This window comes from Apiospora marii (genome assembly GCF_038362585.1).
Source record: "Apiospora marii strain CBS 49790 chromosome Unknown utg000011l_segment0_segment0, whole genome shotgun sequence".
Taxonomy (NCBI): domain Eukaryota; kingdom Fungi; phylum Ascomycota; class Sordariomycetes; order Amphisphaeriales; family Apiosporaceae; genus Apiospora; species Apiospora marii.
The window spans coordinates 4,087,958-4,106,019 of record NW_027117382.1 but is presented as its reverse complement, the minus strand read 5'-3'; the positions used below and the strand labels follow the sequence as shown (position 1 = coordinate 4,106,019).

At 50.5% G+C, this 18,062-nt stretch overlaps 6 protein-coding genes across 6 annotated transcripts; 4 read left to right on the top strand and 2 right to left on the bottom strand.

Annotated features, from left to right (window-relative positions):
* Positions 1-3,616: 3,616 nt before the first annotated feature.
* PG985_014436 (uncharacterized protein) lies at positions 3,617-4,386 on the top strand (the record flags this gene model as incomplete). The annotated part of the gene is made up of 2 exons (XM_066834202.1): positions 3,617-3,982; positions 4,192-4,386. The coding sequence occupies 2 exons, from the start codon at positions 3,617-3,619 to the stop codon at positions 4,384-4,386; spliced, it is 561 nt and encodes a 186-aa protein (XP_066678942.1).
* A 2,778-nt stretch (positions 4,387-7,164) lies between these two features.
* PG985_014435 (uncharacterized protein) lies at positions 7,165-9,088 on the top strand (the record flags this gene model as incomplete). The annotated part of the gene is made up of 2 exons (XM_066834201.1): positions 7,165-7,656; positions 7,736-9,088. The coding sequence occupies 2 exons, from the start codon at positions 7,165-7,167 to the stop codon at positions 9,086-9,088; spliced, it is 1,845 nt and encodes a 614-aa protein (XP_066678941.1).
* A 363-nt stretch (positions 9,089-9,451) lies between these two features.
* On the top strand, positions 9,452-9,844 carry PG985_014434 (uncharacterized protein; the record flags this gene model as incomplete). The annotated part of the gene is made up of 1 exon (XM_066834200.1): positions 9,452-9,844. The coding sequence occupies one exon, from the start codon at positions 9,452-9,454 to the stop codon at positions 9,842-9,844; it is 393 nt and encodes a 130-aa protein (XP_066678940.1).
* Positions 9,845-10,014: 170 nt separating this feature from the next.
* Positions 10,015-10,710, bottom strand: PG985_014433 (uncharacterized protein; the record flags this gene model as incomplete). Its single annotated transcript, XM_066834199.1, has 3 exons — positions 10,015-10,090; positions 10,147-10,271; positions 10,327-10,710. The coding sequence occupies 3 exons, from the start codon at positions 10,708-10,710 to the stop codon at positions 10,015-10,017; spliced, it is 585 nt and encodes a 194-aa protein (XP_066678939.1).
* Positions 10,711-10,979: 269 nt separating this feature from the next.
* PG985_014432 (uncharacterized protein) lies at positions 10,980-13,215 on the bottom strand (the record flags this gene model as incomplete). Its single annotated transcript, XM_066834198.1, has 5 exons — positions 10,980-11,875; positions 11,931-12,050; positions 12,106-12,276; positions 12,326-12,521; positions 12,637-13,215. The coding sequence occupies 5 exons, from the start codon at positions 13,213-13,215 to the stop codon at positions 10,980-10,982; spliced, it is 1,962 nt and encodes a 653-aa protein (XP_066678938.1).
* Positions 13,216-13,473: 258 nt separating this feature from the next.
* On the top strand, positions 13,474-17,125 carry PG985_014431 (uncharacterized protein; the record flags this gene model as incomplete). Its single annotated transcript, XM_066834197.1, has 7 exons — positions 13,474-13,653; positions 13,836-15,372; positions 15,441-15,656; positions 15,708-15,767; positions 15,818-15,865; positions 15,917-16,072; positions 16,125-17,125. The coding sequence occupies 7 exons, from the start codon at positions 13,474-13,476 to the stop codon at positions 17,123-17,125; spliced, it is 3,198 nt and encodes a 1,065-aa protein (XP_066678937.1).
* Between the last annotated feature and the right edge of the window lie 937 nt (positions 17,126-18,062).

The window sequence follows — 18,062 nt, the reverse complement described above, 5'->3', positions numbered from 1 at the left end:
GGGCTTGCCAGGTTTGCCAGCTGCCCATGTGCCTGCGGAAGAGGTTCAGTGCGTTCATGCGAAATCTGCTTGGCCTCTTCTTAAGGGATTTGTCATCCCTCGCTCCGTTAGAGAGGTCCTCTTCCGAAGTTTTGAGGTGAATGGGCTTGCCAATCGGCCCGACCTTGGAGCGGGCATGTCGAACTCGAATGTGCGGCTCGCCCGCATGTCCTCCCACCGAGGCACCGAGACGGGCCCTTCCCACCACTCCGTGGACGACTTTCTCGATCCACAGAGTGGTGGGGAGGAAAAGTCCCTGAATGCTACCGGCCAATGCCCTGCAGCGATTGGCCGAAGCCTCCTTCTAGGAAGCACCTTTGACCTTCTAGGGTTGTTGATGGAAGGAGCCCTGTCAGATTGGCCATTCCAAATTCTTTTCCTAAAATGGAGCGAAAAGTCCCTGAGCACAACAACAACGAATGTCGTAATGGCCGCGGTTGACACCATCGTTGATGTAAGAGGACTGCCACTCAGCGCTCTTCTACTTCTGTCTTGTTAATCTTGATCCGATGCCATTCGACCCTAGCAGAAACAAAGGACTCACAGATAGTACGTACCAGTCCTCTGTGAGTCGGACGTGCCCGCCTCAATTTCGACCTGATGTGGTAGTTGATGCTCCTTCTCCAGACACCATGAAAACTTGCAGGGCCGAGCCCTTTTCCTTCTCATCCATCTTGACGAGGTTCGTGCAAGCGAACTTCGACGTCGCTTTGTGATCCTTCGATGTCGGCTCTCCATATCATACCGAAGCAGAATTTGGTAAGCGTTGAATTGTTCACCGAGCTTTTGTTTTTGCTAGCTGTGGCTGGTATCGAACCCAATGTTCATCGACAGGAAGAGGAAGAACTTCGGGCTTGAACGGGTTGTTGCTCACAGCATGCTGAGCGGGGTGTGAACCCAGTGCCTCCTTTGGGCGCGGAGCTCTGCAAGTCCTGTTGGCTGGAAGACATTAGGTTCAAATACGTGAAGTTGCCAGGCGGATGAACTTACACCTGGTGGGCATGCCTGTTCGAGCGTCATTTCAACCCACCCTCTGGCCCATCCAGCATGGGTTGATCGTACCAGCAGAGCAGTGACGTTGTTCTCTTCCGGAACGCCGCCGAAGCCCTAGAGACAGAAGATGGTTGTCAGTAAACATGTCTCGTGTAGTGATCAGTACAGTCTCATAAAGTTGGGCTGTCTCGGGAATGGCTCTGGAGGCCAGTGGAACAGCGCCAGGAACAAAGCGCATTGCAAAAGACAATCTGGTAGCCGGGGAAGCTACTCGCGGGGTGACAGTTTACGCCCAGTCGGGGAAGCTGCATACGGCATCAAGGCCACACTCAACCAGAAGCACACTTCTTCTCTTCCTCTCTCTCTCTCGTCGGTGTATGACTTGGTGTCAACGGAAGGCATGGCGGGGATGATTGTCCCGGACGACAAGTTGGGGACAGCCACCGCGTGAGGGACTCAACACAGGATGGAGTGTGCCAGAGGGTCCTCAGAGCGCGGAAAACTTGATGTTCAAACTAACGGCATATCAAGGCGGGTGCAACTTACGTACATACGGGGAAACTGCACGCGGCGTCACGTCCAACGTGCAGCCAGGGAAGCCGCTCGCGGCATACCGGGAGTATTGTTCTCCCTTATGAGCATAATAGTTAGCGACCCTCCTAGGCGGGTTGAGCGATGCTGTCCGTGGCGAAGTGTGCTGAAGTCTGCGAGATGTTTGGTCAGGTAATGTCCAGACGATATGCCTTGACAGAGTGACAGTATGTAGGTACGTGTTAATGGGTTGGCTCAAAGATGAACTTGTTATCTCCAGTGACACGAGTGTGAAAATATTAGGTAAGGATGGTTGGTGATATGTTAAGCGAAGAAGAAAGGTTGAGCACTGAAGTGGATTTCAACCTTTGGCAATTTTTCTCTTGTCCCTCAACAAAACATTGGTGAGTGAAAAGTGCGGGGTCCATAAGTCATTGATGATCAAGATGATCTATTTAGGCAAGCAGAGTGCTAAGGAGCTGTGATTCCTTGGGCAGCAGACGCTAGGCGGTCCTTCTGGTGGTCTAACAGCTTCCTTTACAGGCGGTCTTCCAGGCGGTCTAAAGGCCGGTCAGATCACTCTAAGCAACGCACAACCCACTAGTTACCTACATGAGGTACAGCCCAAGGTAAAATGGCACAAGTAGAGTCAAGCAATAATTCAACATGGAAGTGACCGGGCCACGAAGGAGCCACTGGGCCTGACGTCGGGTACCAAAACAAAGTTTCTTTTCAAGTTGGCCCAGAGTGGGCAAGTAATCATATTTCCTGGCAGTGACATAGCATGTTCTTGCAAGTCGCCCTCAGGCTTGCTGGCCTTTGACTGCAGACTCATCACAAGATATCGTGGAAGAAGTCAAACCCCCTTGAGGACTACATATACCACAGAAAGACATCAATGTCGCCGATACCCTTGAGAAAGGGGCAGGATATTAATGGCTACTATCAGAGATTTCAGGCCAACATGTCTTACAGTGTGTTGGGGTATCATGCATCCGAAGTGGCTCGAATATTGATCCCCATATGCTATTTACTGGCTTTTCTATGTATGCAAGTTTCGAGGCTTCCAGTTTCTATCCATGATTTCGTAGTTCGCCCCGGTCCCCAAGGTCCCTTCCACGAGTACAATCCTTGGAGTTAAGACTACTGCAAGTGCTACAACACAGCCAGAAAAAACGGCAGAGTTAAATTTGGAACTGAAAACGCCTTTGCCATCGTTAGGCACAACAGAAAGTCCCGCGGGTTCGTCTAGCCTGCTAGCCCTCAGCCAGCTGTACTCACACTTCAATGGGGGGTTTTGGTACTTAGCCAGCCCAAGACACGCTGAAGCTTCCCTCAAGGGACTGAAGGCACAATGCAGCCTTGTGTGAAAGATCCATAATACTTGTTTGTTGGAAGTTAATGTATGTCAACGATAATCTAGAACCTATGGAAGACAGAAAGACCAGTGCAACATGTCCTGATGCTCCCTTGAGAAGCTACGAACTGTCCTCATCCGCGCCAGTGCCCCTGAAGACGAGCAAAACAACAAAAACAACCGCCCTCTGCCACCCAAATCTCGTGTAACAAGGGGAGTCACCACAGCTACCCCGCCGAATATGATGCAAGAGGCCGTTCCGAGAGAATCAGACTGAGGACAGTGGAGTCTTGTCGTCGTCGTCCACCACGGTAGGTCTCCCAACCCCCTGCCAAGCCGCTAGCGCATCTCCCAGGACAGTCTAGCATTTGTGAAGTACGCCCTTCAGTTTGGTACACATGCTGTCAAGTTTCGCTCCCTGGAGAACGTTCGCCTCGCCTTTAAACCTCTCAAACATGCTCCAACACACTCACTTATCGTCATGAAGATAGCGCCCAGGATTACGAAAGGGAAGGGGACCATGATGGAGTTTCGCTCCGTTTCCCCGTCGAGTGTATCATGAGGGTTACATAAGTACGAACTCCTCTCTTTTTCCATCTGTCCTGACTTCTACCAGAGACACAGACTCAGAACGCTCGCTACTCACGGCTGCCCTTAGGTCTCTTTCGTTGCCCCCGCCCACTAAGACCCTCAATCATGCGCTCCTCTCCGTTCATCGCGCTCCTGGTGGCCGTAGCCACCCCGGCGAGGTGCATCCCGGAATACAGACTACCCGACACGACAGTGGCCCCTTCGCCTTCGTCTGCATCTGGGTTGGAGCCCAATACGGACTCGGAACAGCAGCGCATCAACCAGACCGCCGTCAAAGAGTTGCAGAGTCGAGAAGACGGTTCGTTCGACGTCCGGCACTGCAATAAAGCCCCACGGGCCAAGGCCAATGCCATTGACATCCGTGAGGGCATACATTACCTCGAGACTGTCCCCCTAGATCAACCCACATACAGCGAGGGCTGCAGCCGGGTCAGCTGCTCCTATCACGCGGCGATATGGCTGTGCGGTAGCGTGAGTTCCATTCTATTTCCTGGGGTACTCGTTTCTTTCCGACAGTTTCTTCCATTTGGGTCTGTCTTTGGGTCTGAGGGAGAACCGGTTTCTTGCCTCTTTCCTTTTTTTTTTTTCTTCTTCTTTTCTTTCTTTTTCTTTTGTTTTTCGATCTTTGCGTAGTAGCCATGACCAGCCTGCGCCCACGATTTACTAACTTGTAGCTCCAGTCCAAAACTGCGAAGGCACTCCCGAACTGGGACCTTGTTGTGCAGGCGGCCAGATCTGTCCACCACACCTGCTACGAATCCATCGACAAAAACCTCTCCACCATGATGGGTTACTTCAGCGGCGAGGCCCATGCGCGCGGCAGCTACGGCGACGACTGGTATGTCAAGGTTGGCAAGGACCGCCATAACTGCTAGGCCTATTCATCTCGTCTTGCGGTTTTCATTCTCTCTTCCCCCGTAACGTACGATCACCTGCTGTCTATGCAGCTGAAGAGGGAAAGTGCAAGACCCCTTTACTAGATCATCAGAGTAAGGCGGCCGTGTGTCGTGGAGCAATGATATGACGTAAGGGTGTGCCATTGCGAGTGTTACCCAACCTGATAATTCTGGTAGAGCAATGCTTGAAACGGCAGCCGTTGACTCATGAGGCGGTGGCAGTTTGCCTTAGCAGTACAGTCACCATGTTGCCATTTTGCTACCTGTTTCCCTTCTTCATGTGACCTTGGACAAATGTGAGCTGGTTGGTGGTTTTGCGTGTGTCTTGCTAGGGGAAAACATCGCGAAAAGCATGCGTAGACAAACAAGGGGAGTGATTCAGCCACTTGGTAGATAGACAATGAGTCAACTGGAGCGCCCTCTGTCTAGACATGGTCGTGGATATATAGCTGAGAGCTTCTCTCTATCGTCGTATGTAAATGAAGTCTACATTGCATTGCATTTCCTTTCCTGCATGGTGCTTCATTCAGAAACATAGATAGAACTGTCCTGGAAGTCTTCATGTGAGACATTCTATCTCAGCAGGGGAAAATGAGGTACGTGCTCTCGAAGGGGGCTACCAAAGTGTCTCAGACCGCACCTACCCTTGAGCTGACCCTGGATTTGACATGATTCCCGCCGGAATTAGATCATATCTACTTAGTAATTGTTGCTTGGTGGTGATGAGCCTTCTGCTTGTATCACAGTCTACTTTACACTCTTCACTCTGATCCTTTTGTCTCTTTGACGAAGGCTAGTAGTGCCTGATAATTTGCCCTGCAAGGCGTCCGATATTTATTCGCCGAGCGTAGGCATGTCCTCAAGTCTTCATCTTTGACTTTTGTCGTAAACAAGCAAGTGCACCGGTTCGTCTCGATTAACCCTCCATACGTACCCCCGTAGTACTCGGGTACTCACCAAAATGCTCAAATATTTGCCACTGTCGTGGCGCTGGAAAAGAGGATTACAGGACCTACCTGGTCACCCCATCGGCCTCTCCTCAACGCTAAGCCTTGCATCTTCTCAAAGTAACGTATATAATCATGTACAACTGTTTTATCTATTGAATATTCCACGTCTTTGTTTCAACGGTTTAAACATCTTCTTAGGATGTGTAGATATCTAGTTACTAGATTTACCTTAAAGAAAACACAATAGTGGGCTGCTCCGGGCAGGAGCCAATATTTTCAGGCGCTGTTCCGGGGCAGGGCCCATAGTTTCGGGGGTTTCTCCTGGGAAAGAGAAGGCAAATTCCGGGAGTTACGGGGCAGGGGCCGGTGCTCTCCGGTGGTTGCCCCCGGTGAAAATCATATATGCGGGTCCCTCTCTGACCCCTCGCCGGCGCAACACCATTAGCCCCTCCGGCCTAGTATTCACACACGCTGAACAATCTGCATGTAAGCAAGCAACACTTCTCGTCTTGAAGACATGAATTCTTTTCTTTTCCTCTTCATCGTCAACATTTGATCGAAAAGTCAACAGCCCCTGGTAAGTCTACATAGATCTCGACTTGAGACGGAACTCTACTTGACACCCAAATATTTCACCTCCTCCCTCTGCAAATCACTCTTGACTCTCCAAGGTGACTGTAGTCGACCTGCTATGGGGAAAAAAGACTGGCTGGAAGGTGGAAAAGCCGGGGCCACCGACTGATCGCCGAGTGGGGCCCATATTTACCTCCGGAAGGATCTAGGGTGATCTCGGCGGTTGAATACGGGGGAGGTGATCTCGAGGCCAGGCCCAGCACAAATAAATGACCGCACCAGACCAGCCCACTAACTTTGTGACTCATCTTTACAGACTTGACAACCTCACACACCCTTTCGTCAGCAACAGCTTCTCTCTTGCGCGTCAGCAACTGCCACCTTCATCCTCTTGTCGACAACAACGTATCTCTTTTCCTTCAGCAACAACCACTCACTCTCACATACACACACGCTCTCTCTCTCTCTCTCTCTCTCTTTCTCTCTTGTTGGCAGCAACTACTCTTGTTGATCATCTTCTTTTTTCTACTTCCACATACCTCAACCATCACTCTTCCGTCTTCTATTGATCGTGTTGCCAGTCACAACACGAAAACCAAATTAGGTAAGTCTGACTCTACACAGTACAAGACCTCAATCCACCTATCTCATCTCGCAAACACCCTTCCTAGCAGCCCCAAGCCTGACATCATCGTCATCTGGTTTGCTGTGAGACCTCTCAATCACCTTCCCTTATTTTCCCCGTCCGTGTTTTCCCTGTTCCTGGCCTAAGTACCAGCAGACCTGGTAAGTATACATGTACGCACCACAACACGACTTGGGACGGAATGACATTTCACTTCCACATGCATCATACTCTTCTTCCAATTTTTCGACTGCTCTTGTTGAAATCCTTCCCAATCATCCTTCATATCAACGAAGAAAAGTTGATATCATTACTCTTTTTTCCCCAGTTCTAGCCCAGGTTGTCTTGGACCAGAATCGTACGTCAGTCTCAGTACATCATACTCTTCCGTCTTTCTTTGAGTTCTCTTGTTCGAATTGATCTCAGTCATCCTCGAGATCAATGATACAGGACTGGTGTTGCTCTTCCCTCCCCTACAAACATCAACAACACTGGAATCGCAAATCACGAGACTTAACTCCTCCTACCCTAGCACAACCTCTCTTTTCCAACCTTTATCTCATTCTTTTTTTTTTCCGAGTCTCTACTAACATCAACATCAGAATCATAATGTCTTCTTCAAGCGTGACTCAGCCTCAGAGCACGATGGTGGTTGGCTTTGCCAACTCCATCACCGAGGCGTTAGAAGGCACGTCTTGGTGGACGAATAACGAAGGTGGTGTGGCCACTTCGGATTTCTTCATCACTGGCGTCCGGATTTACGGCGACCGCGGCATTGACTGTGTCCGAGACGGCCTGGTCGTGACCCGCCTGGCGAGCCTTCCAGGTAACGAGACTCAGACGTTCCAAGACCGCGTCAAATATGCCCGGGCCACGTCTCTGAGTCGGAGGCCTGTCGGTGTGGTCATGCGGTACGACCATCCAGACCTCGTAGAGATTGGGGTCGAGATGGAGGGGGAAGAGTACGTAATACTGGGGCCATTCCTCATTACAGATTACTGGATAATGTGGAAGGACAGTAAGAAGTACATAATGGTCAAACTCGAGAAGATTGACCGCTTCAACCCCAGCCAAGGCATTGCCACTACCGACCCCAACCAGGTGAGTAGTCCATCTTCCAACTCAGTTTATGTTGATGTCTAGGTGGGTTACCGGAGCTATATAACTAACACAAGCACAGGGTGAGTGCGAGACGTGCAAAGAAGCCCTGGTCGTCAGGTACAAGAACTGTCCGGCCATTTGCGGTTATCACTTGTGCAAAACGACCGACAATGCTCCAAGTCGCAATCTGCAACCCACTCATGGTTACGATGAGGGTTATCTGGCCGCTCGTGAAGACATGAGAGAAGTACCAGAAAGCTCCCTTGAACTGCTGCCGGATCCCCCTCAGCAGTTGACCAAGGAAGATATAGTTGCCCAGTTTGCGGCCTGCAAGGACAGGAAGGACCGGGTCAACTGGAAAGGCTGGTTCTGTGAGCGTTGCAAGCGATTTAACCAACGGGTGTTCTGGAACCGTCTCGAGTGCCGCAAATGTGGCCATATCTTCCCTTACGGGATGCCGGACTTCAGCCTGGAGGAGCTCGGTTCGGAGGAATGGGAACACTTCACCGAAGACTTACTTGTCCCGGGTCTTTCTAAAGCTGATCATGTCAAGCATTTCGTCATGAAAGACGAACACTGTCACCCTGGATACGTGACTCACATGTTCATGCTCGATGACGTGAACGAAGTCTGGCTCCTCATCCCGAAAGATCTCGTCATCAATTGCCCCGACGGCTCCAGGAACAGGTTCGGAAAGCTCTGGGCAGGTATGCAGGATGGGACGATACCCGTGAAGCGCTGCCCTGCCGGCTCCGGGAAGGTTGTCAGACAGTTGACCCGATTCATGGCGCACAATTACGGCGAGCCGTACAACGCCAAGATGACTACAAACACGACTGATTTCGACGATGCCTCAGCGGTGATTCGAGATGTCAAGGACGAGATGGTATCGGCCATCTCCGAGATAGTGCGCGAAACCCCGGTCTTCACCGAAGTGCTCGCCATCGCCAACTACCCCAATATGTCCATGGGGTGGCACAAAGACGGAGAGAATGGTGTCGGCCCCATCGTGGCCTCTACCTCATATGGCGGAAAAGCGACAATGAGCTTTGCCATGGACAAATTCCACATGGTCGGCAAATCGCGTAACGTCTACCTGTACGACACCATTCTGCCTGGGTGTCTTGAGGAAGAGAAGAAACGGGCTCTGATGAAGAAGAGGGAGGACGGGGTGTACGATGAGGAGAAGTACCGAGAGAAGTTCCGCGAGCTCGTCGACACGATCAAGGCTCCCTCGGGAAAGACGGAGATCCTCACGATCCCTCTACCAGGCACGGGTGCTATTATGATTCAGAGAGGCGCGACTCTGAATCAGCGATTTGAGCACAGGGTGGACAATGAAGGGATCGCTCGCATGGTATTAACCGGCCGTTTTATCGAGCACGAGGAACACCAGAAGAAGGGAAAAAAGCGCAAGAGGTCTGAGGAATGATTTGAATCAGGGGGAGAAACGGATCAAACGGTTTAGAGATTGGATTAAGCATGAGACAGCGCTATAGCTACTATTCAAGACCTCATACGAAACCACCATTCATTCTTGCGAATATCCTATTCCGCTACCTGAGCAGCCCCTAATACTACTTTAAGAAAAACGAGACTCGGGGTGAATCACCGAGCAGACCTATCGCTCAAAGTTCAGGAAGCTCGTGGACAGCATCAAGCCACCGTCCAAGACACACAAGTCGATTCTGGACATGCCGCTTCCTGTATAAACTGGCACAGCGACGGCGAGAGAGGCGTCGGCCTAGTTGTTGCCTCCACCTCATTCGGCGGACTGGGGATGATGAGTTTTGCCATGACCAGCCGATCCTTGCTCGGAAAAGTCGGAGATCACTACGATTACGACGAGATCCTTCCGGGCTGCGTGAACGAGGACAAGAAGCGTGATCTTCAAAGCAAGCGAGACTCGGGTGAAATCACGGAGCGGACCTATCGCGAGAGGTTCCGTGAAGTTGTCAATAGCAAAAAGAAAGGCAAGGCGCCCAAGCCAAGATCGATTCTGGAGATGCCGCTTCCAGGCACTGGTGCGGTCATGATCCAGGTCGGTCCGAGCCTCAATAAGTTCTATCAACACATGGTCGAGCACCAAGGCATTGCTCGATTGGTATTCACCTGCCGCTCGATCGTGGTTGAGGAGGACCAGAGTGACGAGAGACCTCCCAAGCGTCAAAAGACGTCTAAGGATTAAGCAGAACAAATTTGGAACGATCTGGGTTTATGAAGGAGGTTATCATGAACAGCATGAGAAGCGTTCGTGTGTAGCACCAGAACGAGAAGTCATACATTAGGAGTTCAGATAATACGATTCGGCTTTTTGCTATAGCCGCAGTGTTTTGATTATTACTGTGAACTCTGACTCTAACCTGATCCTGCTACTTGGGCAGCCCCCAGAGCGACTTGCACGACGGTAAGGAACAGAATGATGGTACCAAAACTAGGGCACATGCTGTTAGTTGCTATGACAGATTTGCAAGGGGCCTTGGGACTTACAGGAAAGTCCAGTATTGAACAGTGTCCCGGTTGTCTCGAAATAGAATCCAAAAATTCCATGGCCGCGCCGCTTGGAGGTGATGATCGAGCTCAAGGATGCGCGGCCACAGATCGCAGAACTCGACCTGATTCCAAGACGTTGCCTCCTGACTCATGAGGACTTCGATTTCCGGGTCATACGGGATCTGGGCACTCCACCCAGGCGCTCCTCGCTTCCTGGAGGGCTCCCGAGACAGCGCCTTGATCTCGCGGGCCCGGAAGCGCCACGATGCGCAGCCCACGCACCAGCAGGTATCGAAATCCCGTGTACTTCACCAGCGCGCTGTGTATAGAGGACATGTGAGCGGGGTTAAAGAGGTTCGCGTAGGTGGACTGTACCTCATAGACCAGCGACGGTAAGAGGCCTGTTTTGTGGATGTCTTCTGGTGTGCGGCCTTGCAGAGCGCAGGGCAATGCAAGAAGATCGAGACAGTGCTTCTGTCCGGTTTTCGAGAGAAGCAGGTGGCGTGAGAGGTTGTCTGTCCAGATGATGGATACGCCAGCCAGAGAAGATAATCTACTCATATTCAGGGCTTCAGGCGTGATGCTGTGTTATTCGATGAGACCTGCTTGAAGACCGAATTTCGTGTTTAATTCGCGACTTGATTGGACAATGGCTAGCATTAAGGGGCCGCAAGTCTTGTCTTGTAGTTATTGTTCGTGTTAGCGTACATGAATAAGAGTAAGGGATGTCTTGCGACATAGTTTGATGCCTGGCCTGTCTTAATCTCCATTTGCCACAGGAATCAGGGAGTTCGAAATTATCAATACTCTGCTACAGGAAGCTAAATCTCTTAAGGCAGAATCCCCTGAACCACATCACTGGTCTCCCTTGTGACCCGAGCTTCATTAGCAACTCTTGCTGTCCGAGGGATCGACGCCATGGACAGAATGAACATCGGGTCGATAACCTGGCGAATCACAGTAGTCGGACTTGGGCTCGTGAGCAGAAGTTTGAAAACGCAAGGCAGCGATGGATCTTGAGCTAGATCCAGCAAGTATCTTAACACCACCTCCATGTCACCGATGTATTCGTCTCGCTCATAGTACTTCAAACCATCGATGATCGCAAAGAGTACCATCACTGAGTCGCCGCGCATGTTACAGAGAAGCCATCTGAAGAGTTCGCACAGCTCCCGAACGTCGCCTCTTTCTACCAAGTCGAGGTCGACATGGACCGACAGCTGGCTGGTGTCGAATTGTTGTTCTTGTCTTAACAGTTGCGAGATGAAGCTCCGGATCAACGAACAGCCACCGGCATAGGCATCGTCCCCAAGATGGCTACCACAGAAGAAAGCCAGCTTCGCCCACTGGCTTGACCCCTCCAGGGCTTGTAGGAAGTAACAACAGAACACAGAGAGGCCGGAGGTGTAGTGCGTACCCTGAAAGTCGCCGTGGATGAGGAGTTCGCATGACGACGTCGAGACGACCCATTCTCGAAATTGGGCCATCTGGAGTACCAGCTCAGCTCTTGCTCTGTCCTTGTTGGGCACTAACTCTTTCTTCTTGATGATTTGCGACATGTCCCTATCTTCTATGCAATCAGGCATCTTCAGCAAAGTCTGGATATCGCCTAGACAGATCCGCGTCTCGAGGGTATACTGTGATGCGGGCGAAGGAGCGCGGGCAAGGTAGTAGTTGACTTGGGCATGTAGTTGTGTGTTCTGTTGCTTCAATCTCTCGATTTCGTCTAGTATTGGTTAGTCCATAGGTATAGTTTCATCTTCAGACGGGGACTGTCTTACATTGTTGCCGCTTTTCATTCAGCAACTTGCGTTCAAACTCCGCCAATAGTGACATCATCTCGTTCTGGGTATCCGCCATTCGTTGCGTTCTGTCGTCAATACGGTGTGTTCGAATAGAGTCTTGTGTGAGGGATGTCAGTCAGGAAACAGCCAGCTGGAAAGGGGTTGGTCTGACTTTCTTGTGTGGATTCAAGAGCTTTTCGATTCTGCCACATATCGGAGTTGCTGGCCTGGTGCAGTAATGTCTGGCTAGATGTAGCGATCTGATCCAGTGCTTCATGGAGAGACTTCTGGTACTCTTGGCCATTGAAAAGGGCGGAAAATGCCTTAAGTCCTGTCCCGATACCTTCAGAACAAAGCACATTGAGTCAGAATAATAAAAGAGGAACGCGTACCTGCGTTGGTAATGTAGTACCCAATAACGTCTTCGATGGCTCTCAGAATGGCTGTTACCAAGAGGACGGAGGCACTCATTATGTTCTCATCGCCAGGAAAGGTAGCTAAATACGCCTCTATATCCCCTAGCCGATTTCCAAGGTCATCTAGGCAACGAGTCACAGTCTCGCGCACCTGTAGGCTTCGATGTGCGGCCTATGCTAATTAGTATTCATACTCCCAAGGGCGATATAGTTGTGTAATCAAATATTGTAATCAAATGATATAAGAGGGTAATTACAATCGCGATAATTTCCAGTGCACCACGCACTGGTGATGCGAAAGAAAACTCGGGAACCAGCTTGGCGGCACCTTTCAGTAGCTGCGAGTTGCTGGCCACTTTTCGGAAACCCTTCACAAAGCCACGTCGAAAGCCTTTCGAATCTTCATACGCATCACGCGCACGCTGAAGTACTTCGTAAACTTCATTCCAGGTTTTGAGCCAGCGAATACTGTAAGGGGAATCTGCACGTCCCCTGGGTTCGTTTGGGCGCCCAGATTGGAGCTCGTTCATGGCCGAGGGGAGAATGAAGGCCCAAAATGACATCTCATTCGGGGCAGATTGGAGCGATCGGGTAACTTCGGGTCTGGTCAGTTGTTGGGTAGTCGGTGGCTTCTCTGAAATAGCGGTCTCTGTCGTTGATTTCCTCCTCAGAGGTACATAACGCCCGGAGTCTGGGTCAAATGTAGTCGGCGCGTTTTTGAACTCTTCACAATTAGCGACCAGGCGGTTGTCTATGAAATCAACCGCGAGGGAATAGCGGTTTAATCCCCGAGGAGTGGTCGCATCGACTCTGCGTTGTTGATACGGCGATACATTCTTCGTACTATGATCAAGTGTCGAATCCATGTCTAATCAGACCGCCTCCAAAGAGTTGATGGGGAGAAAATGCGGTTGCTCTGACCAGAGCTGTCTTTGGGTGCCAATGCGATATTTTGGAAGAGATAATGATCTACCTAATCCTGTATCTGCCGTAGCGAGCCAATTGCGTGATACTTACCCCTCTTTCACACACTGCACTGTCTACCCGGAAGTGAGACAAAGGTCGTCTCCTCTCTTAAAGCCTGGAAATAAGCTGCCTTCTACATGTACTCACCAAGAGTCGATATGGACGATTCCTTCTCCGAGATGGCACCTAGCGGGGAGGTACCAAAATCAAATTCCCTTGAGGAAACAAGCAAGGTTTTGGATCACTACAAGTCGATGCCAGTAAGAACGGCTGGAGAATCGCGAGAAGGCGAGGACGATATGGAGGATGCGGAGAATCCAACAAAACCACCCTCGGCTGTAAATGGCAAGACACTATATGATATGCAATATTCGATCTCTATTACTGACCAGAAATCATAGTCAAGGAGTCGAGCGAAGGCGCACTGCGAGACAAAGTGCGCGACCTGGAATTGAGGATGGCCTTTTTCGAGGGGCAACTGATGCAGAAGAATGAACGTCCAGTCAGAAATCTAGCACAGAGATTTCAAGGGTACCCTAGAGCTGTTCGACCTAGTTATGTACCAGAAGGATACGACGACTACGAGACAGACTTGGAAGATGATCTACCGCGCCCGCCCCCGGTGCATAAAAGTCGTCGGGACTCCTGGGCCTCATCCGAACGGCAAAATAAACAAAATATAGAGCCAGCGCTGAACTACGTAGCGTGGGAAGACTACAATCTGCCTGTCGAGCGGGTTTTCGCCATCGACGTATTGGCGGACGAGCCTGTACCCCATGCACCAGGTCCAGGAAAGTCAGGAGCGGCACAGCCGAGAAATCTGAAAGCACCCCAGCCGCTTGAGAAACCAAGGGAAGACCACGCACACAAGACTTCCCAAAGGCCTCAGCTCCCAGAGCGAATCCGAATCAATTCCAGGCCCTTGATTCGTGAGCTGGTACACACTGCAAATGCGCGGTTAAATCAATATAGATCGGCAGTCATCGTCAGGCCGTTCAGGTTCTTGTACTATCACCGGAATGAGCTCCAAAGCTACTACCTCAGCTCGAAGGCCAAGTTGGACAATTTGGGGACGCAACAAGGCCACCAGGAAAATGCAACAGAAACTGTCGTATCGGCTTCCAAGAGCACTGCCGCCGATGAAGAGCTAAGGCCGACCACTTCCGGCAGTAATGCGACGAGCAGTACCGGGTTTACAGATGTCGACGAAGAAGCAACCAGACATCTAGAATGCCTGATGGAATTCATTGAAGGAACTCTAAACCCATACGTGCATTTTCTGAGGAGCATAGAATGCCAGAAAGTCTCGTTTGCAGATTTGTGGTTCGTCTTCCAGCCCGGAGACGAGGTTTATAATGAGGCGGCGCAGCAAGCCTACAAGATTATGTCCGTGGATGGTGCTGGCCACAGAGCGATCAGCCATCGCGGTTCGCGTGATGAACAGTATCCCGTGACCATCTCCTGCATAATGATTGATTTCAATGGCACAGAATTAGGACCTGTTCAATCGCAATTCAGGATTGGTAGTTTTGATGGTTTGAGATCTGTCAACTCGTTGCCTGTCTACCCACTCCGTGGAGAGCTCCGTGAAAGACTGATCGCAAGGGGCTCCAAATTCTTTCATTCCACCACTGTATTGCATATGCATTACCAGGGACCTACGGTCGACCGTCGGGATGAGATCGACAGTCAAGTTGTGGTGGACTTCGAAGAGGCTTACTCTGCGTTACAAATGGCGGCGGGCAGCACGCGAGACGTTCGACCTAGAATTGAAAACATGGTTGGCCATTCATTCGGCCATCCGCGCAGAGACGAACCATGTTTCGGTTCCTGTTGCAGAGATCAAGCCGTAATGGAGGACAGGTACATTGACCAAAACCTTTCCGAGGATCACTTCGCCACGCTGATGCCACAGAATCGCTCTGTCATGTGGCCACTTGCGATACAGCCGCGTCCTCGGACGGAAGCACAGATTGGAGACAATTCTATTAAGGAATGGGAATTTGTCATAATGACGCGTCGCATTTGGGCATTTGTCATGCGAAGCAGGAAATGGAGTAAGTATATCAGCCAACTCACTCGGGGGCGACCTTTTTTGTGCAGGTCTGACTACCTTCCCACGCAGGAGAGCTTGATGTCACTCATTTGACGTCTATAGAGCGGTATAGGGGCCTAGGTTCAACCGGCCCTGGGGCTCAGAGAGAACGCGAACACGCGTTCGACCAACTCGTGTTGCCTGATGGTCATAAGCCAATGGTCAAATCACTGATCGCACAGCATTTCAGGGACAAGCAAGCAAGCACCGAGGAAGATGATTATTCTGATATAGTGCGCGGTAAAGGTTAGTGCGGCCCCTCAAATTTGAAAAACATGGTATTAACCTTGACCGTAGGGAAGGGTCTTGTTATTCTGCTTCACGGTGCCCCGGGGGTAGGGAAAACCACCACTGCAGGTTAGCTATTGCCTATTCCTTATGAGAACATAGCTAAATGACCATCACAGAATGTGTTGCAGAATACTTCCAAAAGCCATTATTTCAGATAACATGCGGTGGGTTTCATACATTCACAAATTCAAAACCTGGTGTTAATCATTCACTAGGAGATCTTGGGGTCTGGGCGTCAGACGTCGAGAAAGCCTTAGATCAGAACTTTTCTCTTGCCAACCGATGGGGCTGCATCCTGCTGCTAGACGAAGCCGACGTCTTTTTAGCTGCAAGGACACCCACGGATATGCTGCGAAACGGACTGGTATCTGGTACATATGCCTCCTTAGAATCTATTACTGGACGACTACTAACAATGAGCAGTTTTCTTGAGAATCCTGGAATACTACTCAGGAGTGTTGTTCTTGACTACCAACAGGGTTGGTGACTTCGATGAAGCATTTGCCTCCCGTATTCACATGAGTCTATACTATCCACCACTGAGCAAGGAAGCAACTGAGGCAATATTTGACCTCAATATCAATCGGATCAAAAAGAAGATGGCCAAGTCAGGGCGTAAGATTAACGTCAAAGATACTTCCATTGCTGTATTCGCAAGCGAATACTGGCACGAATACCCAAAGGCGCGCTGGAACGGTCGCCAGATACGGAATGCTTGTCACACGGCAGCAGCACTGGCCGAGTTCGAAGCTCAGGGCGGCGATGATGAAACTCCTGAAGACAGCCAGGCCGTTATCAATTTGGAAGTCAAGCATTTCGAGAAAGTCGCCAATGCGTACCTTGGATTCTCCGAATACCTGAGAGACATCTACGGCGTCGATGCTGATGAGCGAGCCAAGGAGAATTTCTTGCGGGCTAGTCAACGCGAGCCGCCAGCGGCGGCACAGCCTCTTTTGCTGCGGAGGAATGAAGCGCCTCCAAGCCGGCCTCGCCAGAGCTACGGTAGACACGACTATGTACCTCCACGGAGAGAGACATCCGGCCTTCGTCCTGGGTATGGTGATGAGGCTGGGTATGAACATCAGCAAGGTCCAAATATGCAACAACAATTCCCAAGCAGCTCGAGACGTGGAGCAGCACACGAGTCGGCCATTCCTCCACCTCGACCACCACCCAAACCGGAGAACCTCCGAAGATTCAGTTACGATTCAGAGTCAATGAGTGGCCAGCAAATGGGAGGCAATCAAGATCATTTTCGACCAGCTAGGGGTAACTTTGGACCAATCTATGAAGACACGGATCGTAGCGCAATGCTACCTCAGGCCAGCGATGAAAGATTAATGTACCGATCCTCTGCCTCTGCGGCGCCAGATGAAGCATCAGGTCTAGAGCCCGCATTGCATTGGTCACGCCGACGTGCCTGAGATGGTTCTATCACATCCACTCACACAGCGATATAAGGAATTATGACTCGGTCGCCTACAATGGGACCATTTATGACTTTACGATACTTTGTGTGCAGGTTCATAATGGGCTAGAAAAGGAATAAATGTTTAGCTATCACTTCCTCAGACTGATGCTCAGTCCAGGCTTTGTTGTTTAAGCGATATTGAAGACGGCCACCAAAGACTAGTGAAGTAAAGCGAACTGACGGATCAAGTGTATAACATGTCTCTCGGTCAGCATGATGGCGATACAAAGAGGACGAAGCAAGACATCACGAAGAGGGTTGCCATAGCGAGTTTCGTTCAAAATCTGGTCGGTACAGTGATACTTTGTGTCAAAGCAACCCCCTACTCACTGGCCGCGACTAACCCATCTGGTATACGTTCGAGCATGATCTTTGACTGCGTCTTGTTATTAAAGCAAACTGGCAACCCGATTGCTCCAGGTTCCTGACTGGCAGGGTGGTGATTTCCAAAACATGTTTCAGCGCTGCAAACCTGCGATAGTTCTCAACAATGTATTCTAGAATGGCCACTGCATTAAACATAGATACCTGCCTTTCGAACAAGAACTGCATTGAAGCTCATCAAACAGTCATGTGCTAACAATATAGAAACAACATATGCTGGATTCAATTGACAATTTTGTCACCCGATAGATATAGAAAGCACAATAAGGCCTTGAACCTCAAGCAAGAAGCTTCACTCCCACTGTGACTGCGCCCCAAAGGATGTTACCATCTGCTTCACCCAAGGTCCTTCCAGCGCCTGTAGACTCCAGGTAAACGATACCTGACTCCTTCCCTGTAACAAACCGAATCACCCAGGCGTCGCCGATCACTGAGAGGTACCCTAACCTTAACCCCGCACCCTACGCCTAACCCGATTCCCAGTACCTGTAGCGATCCGTATTGAT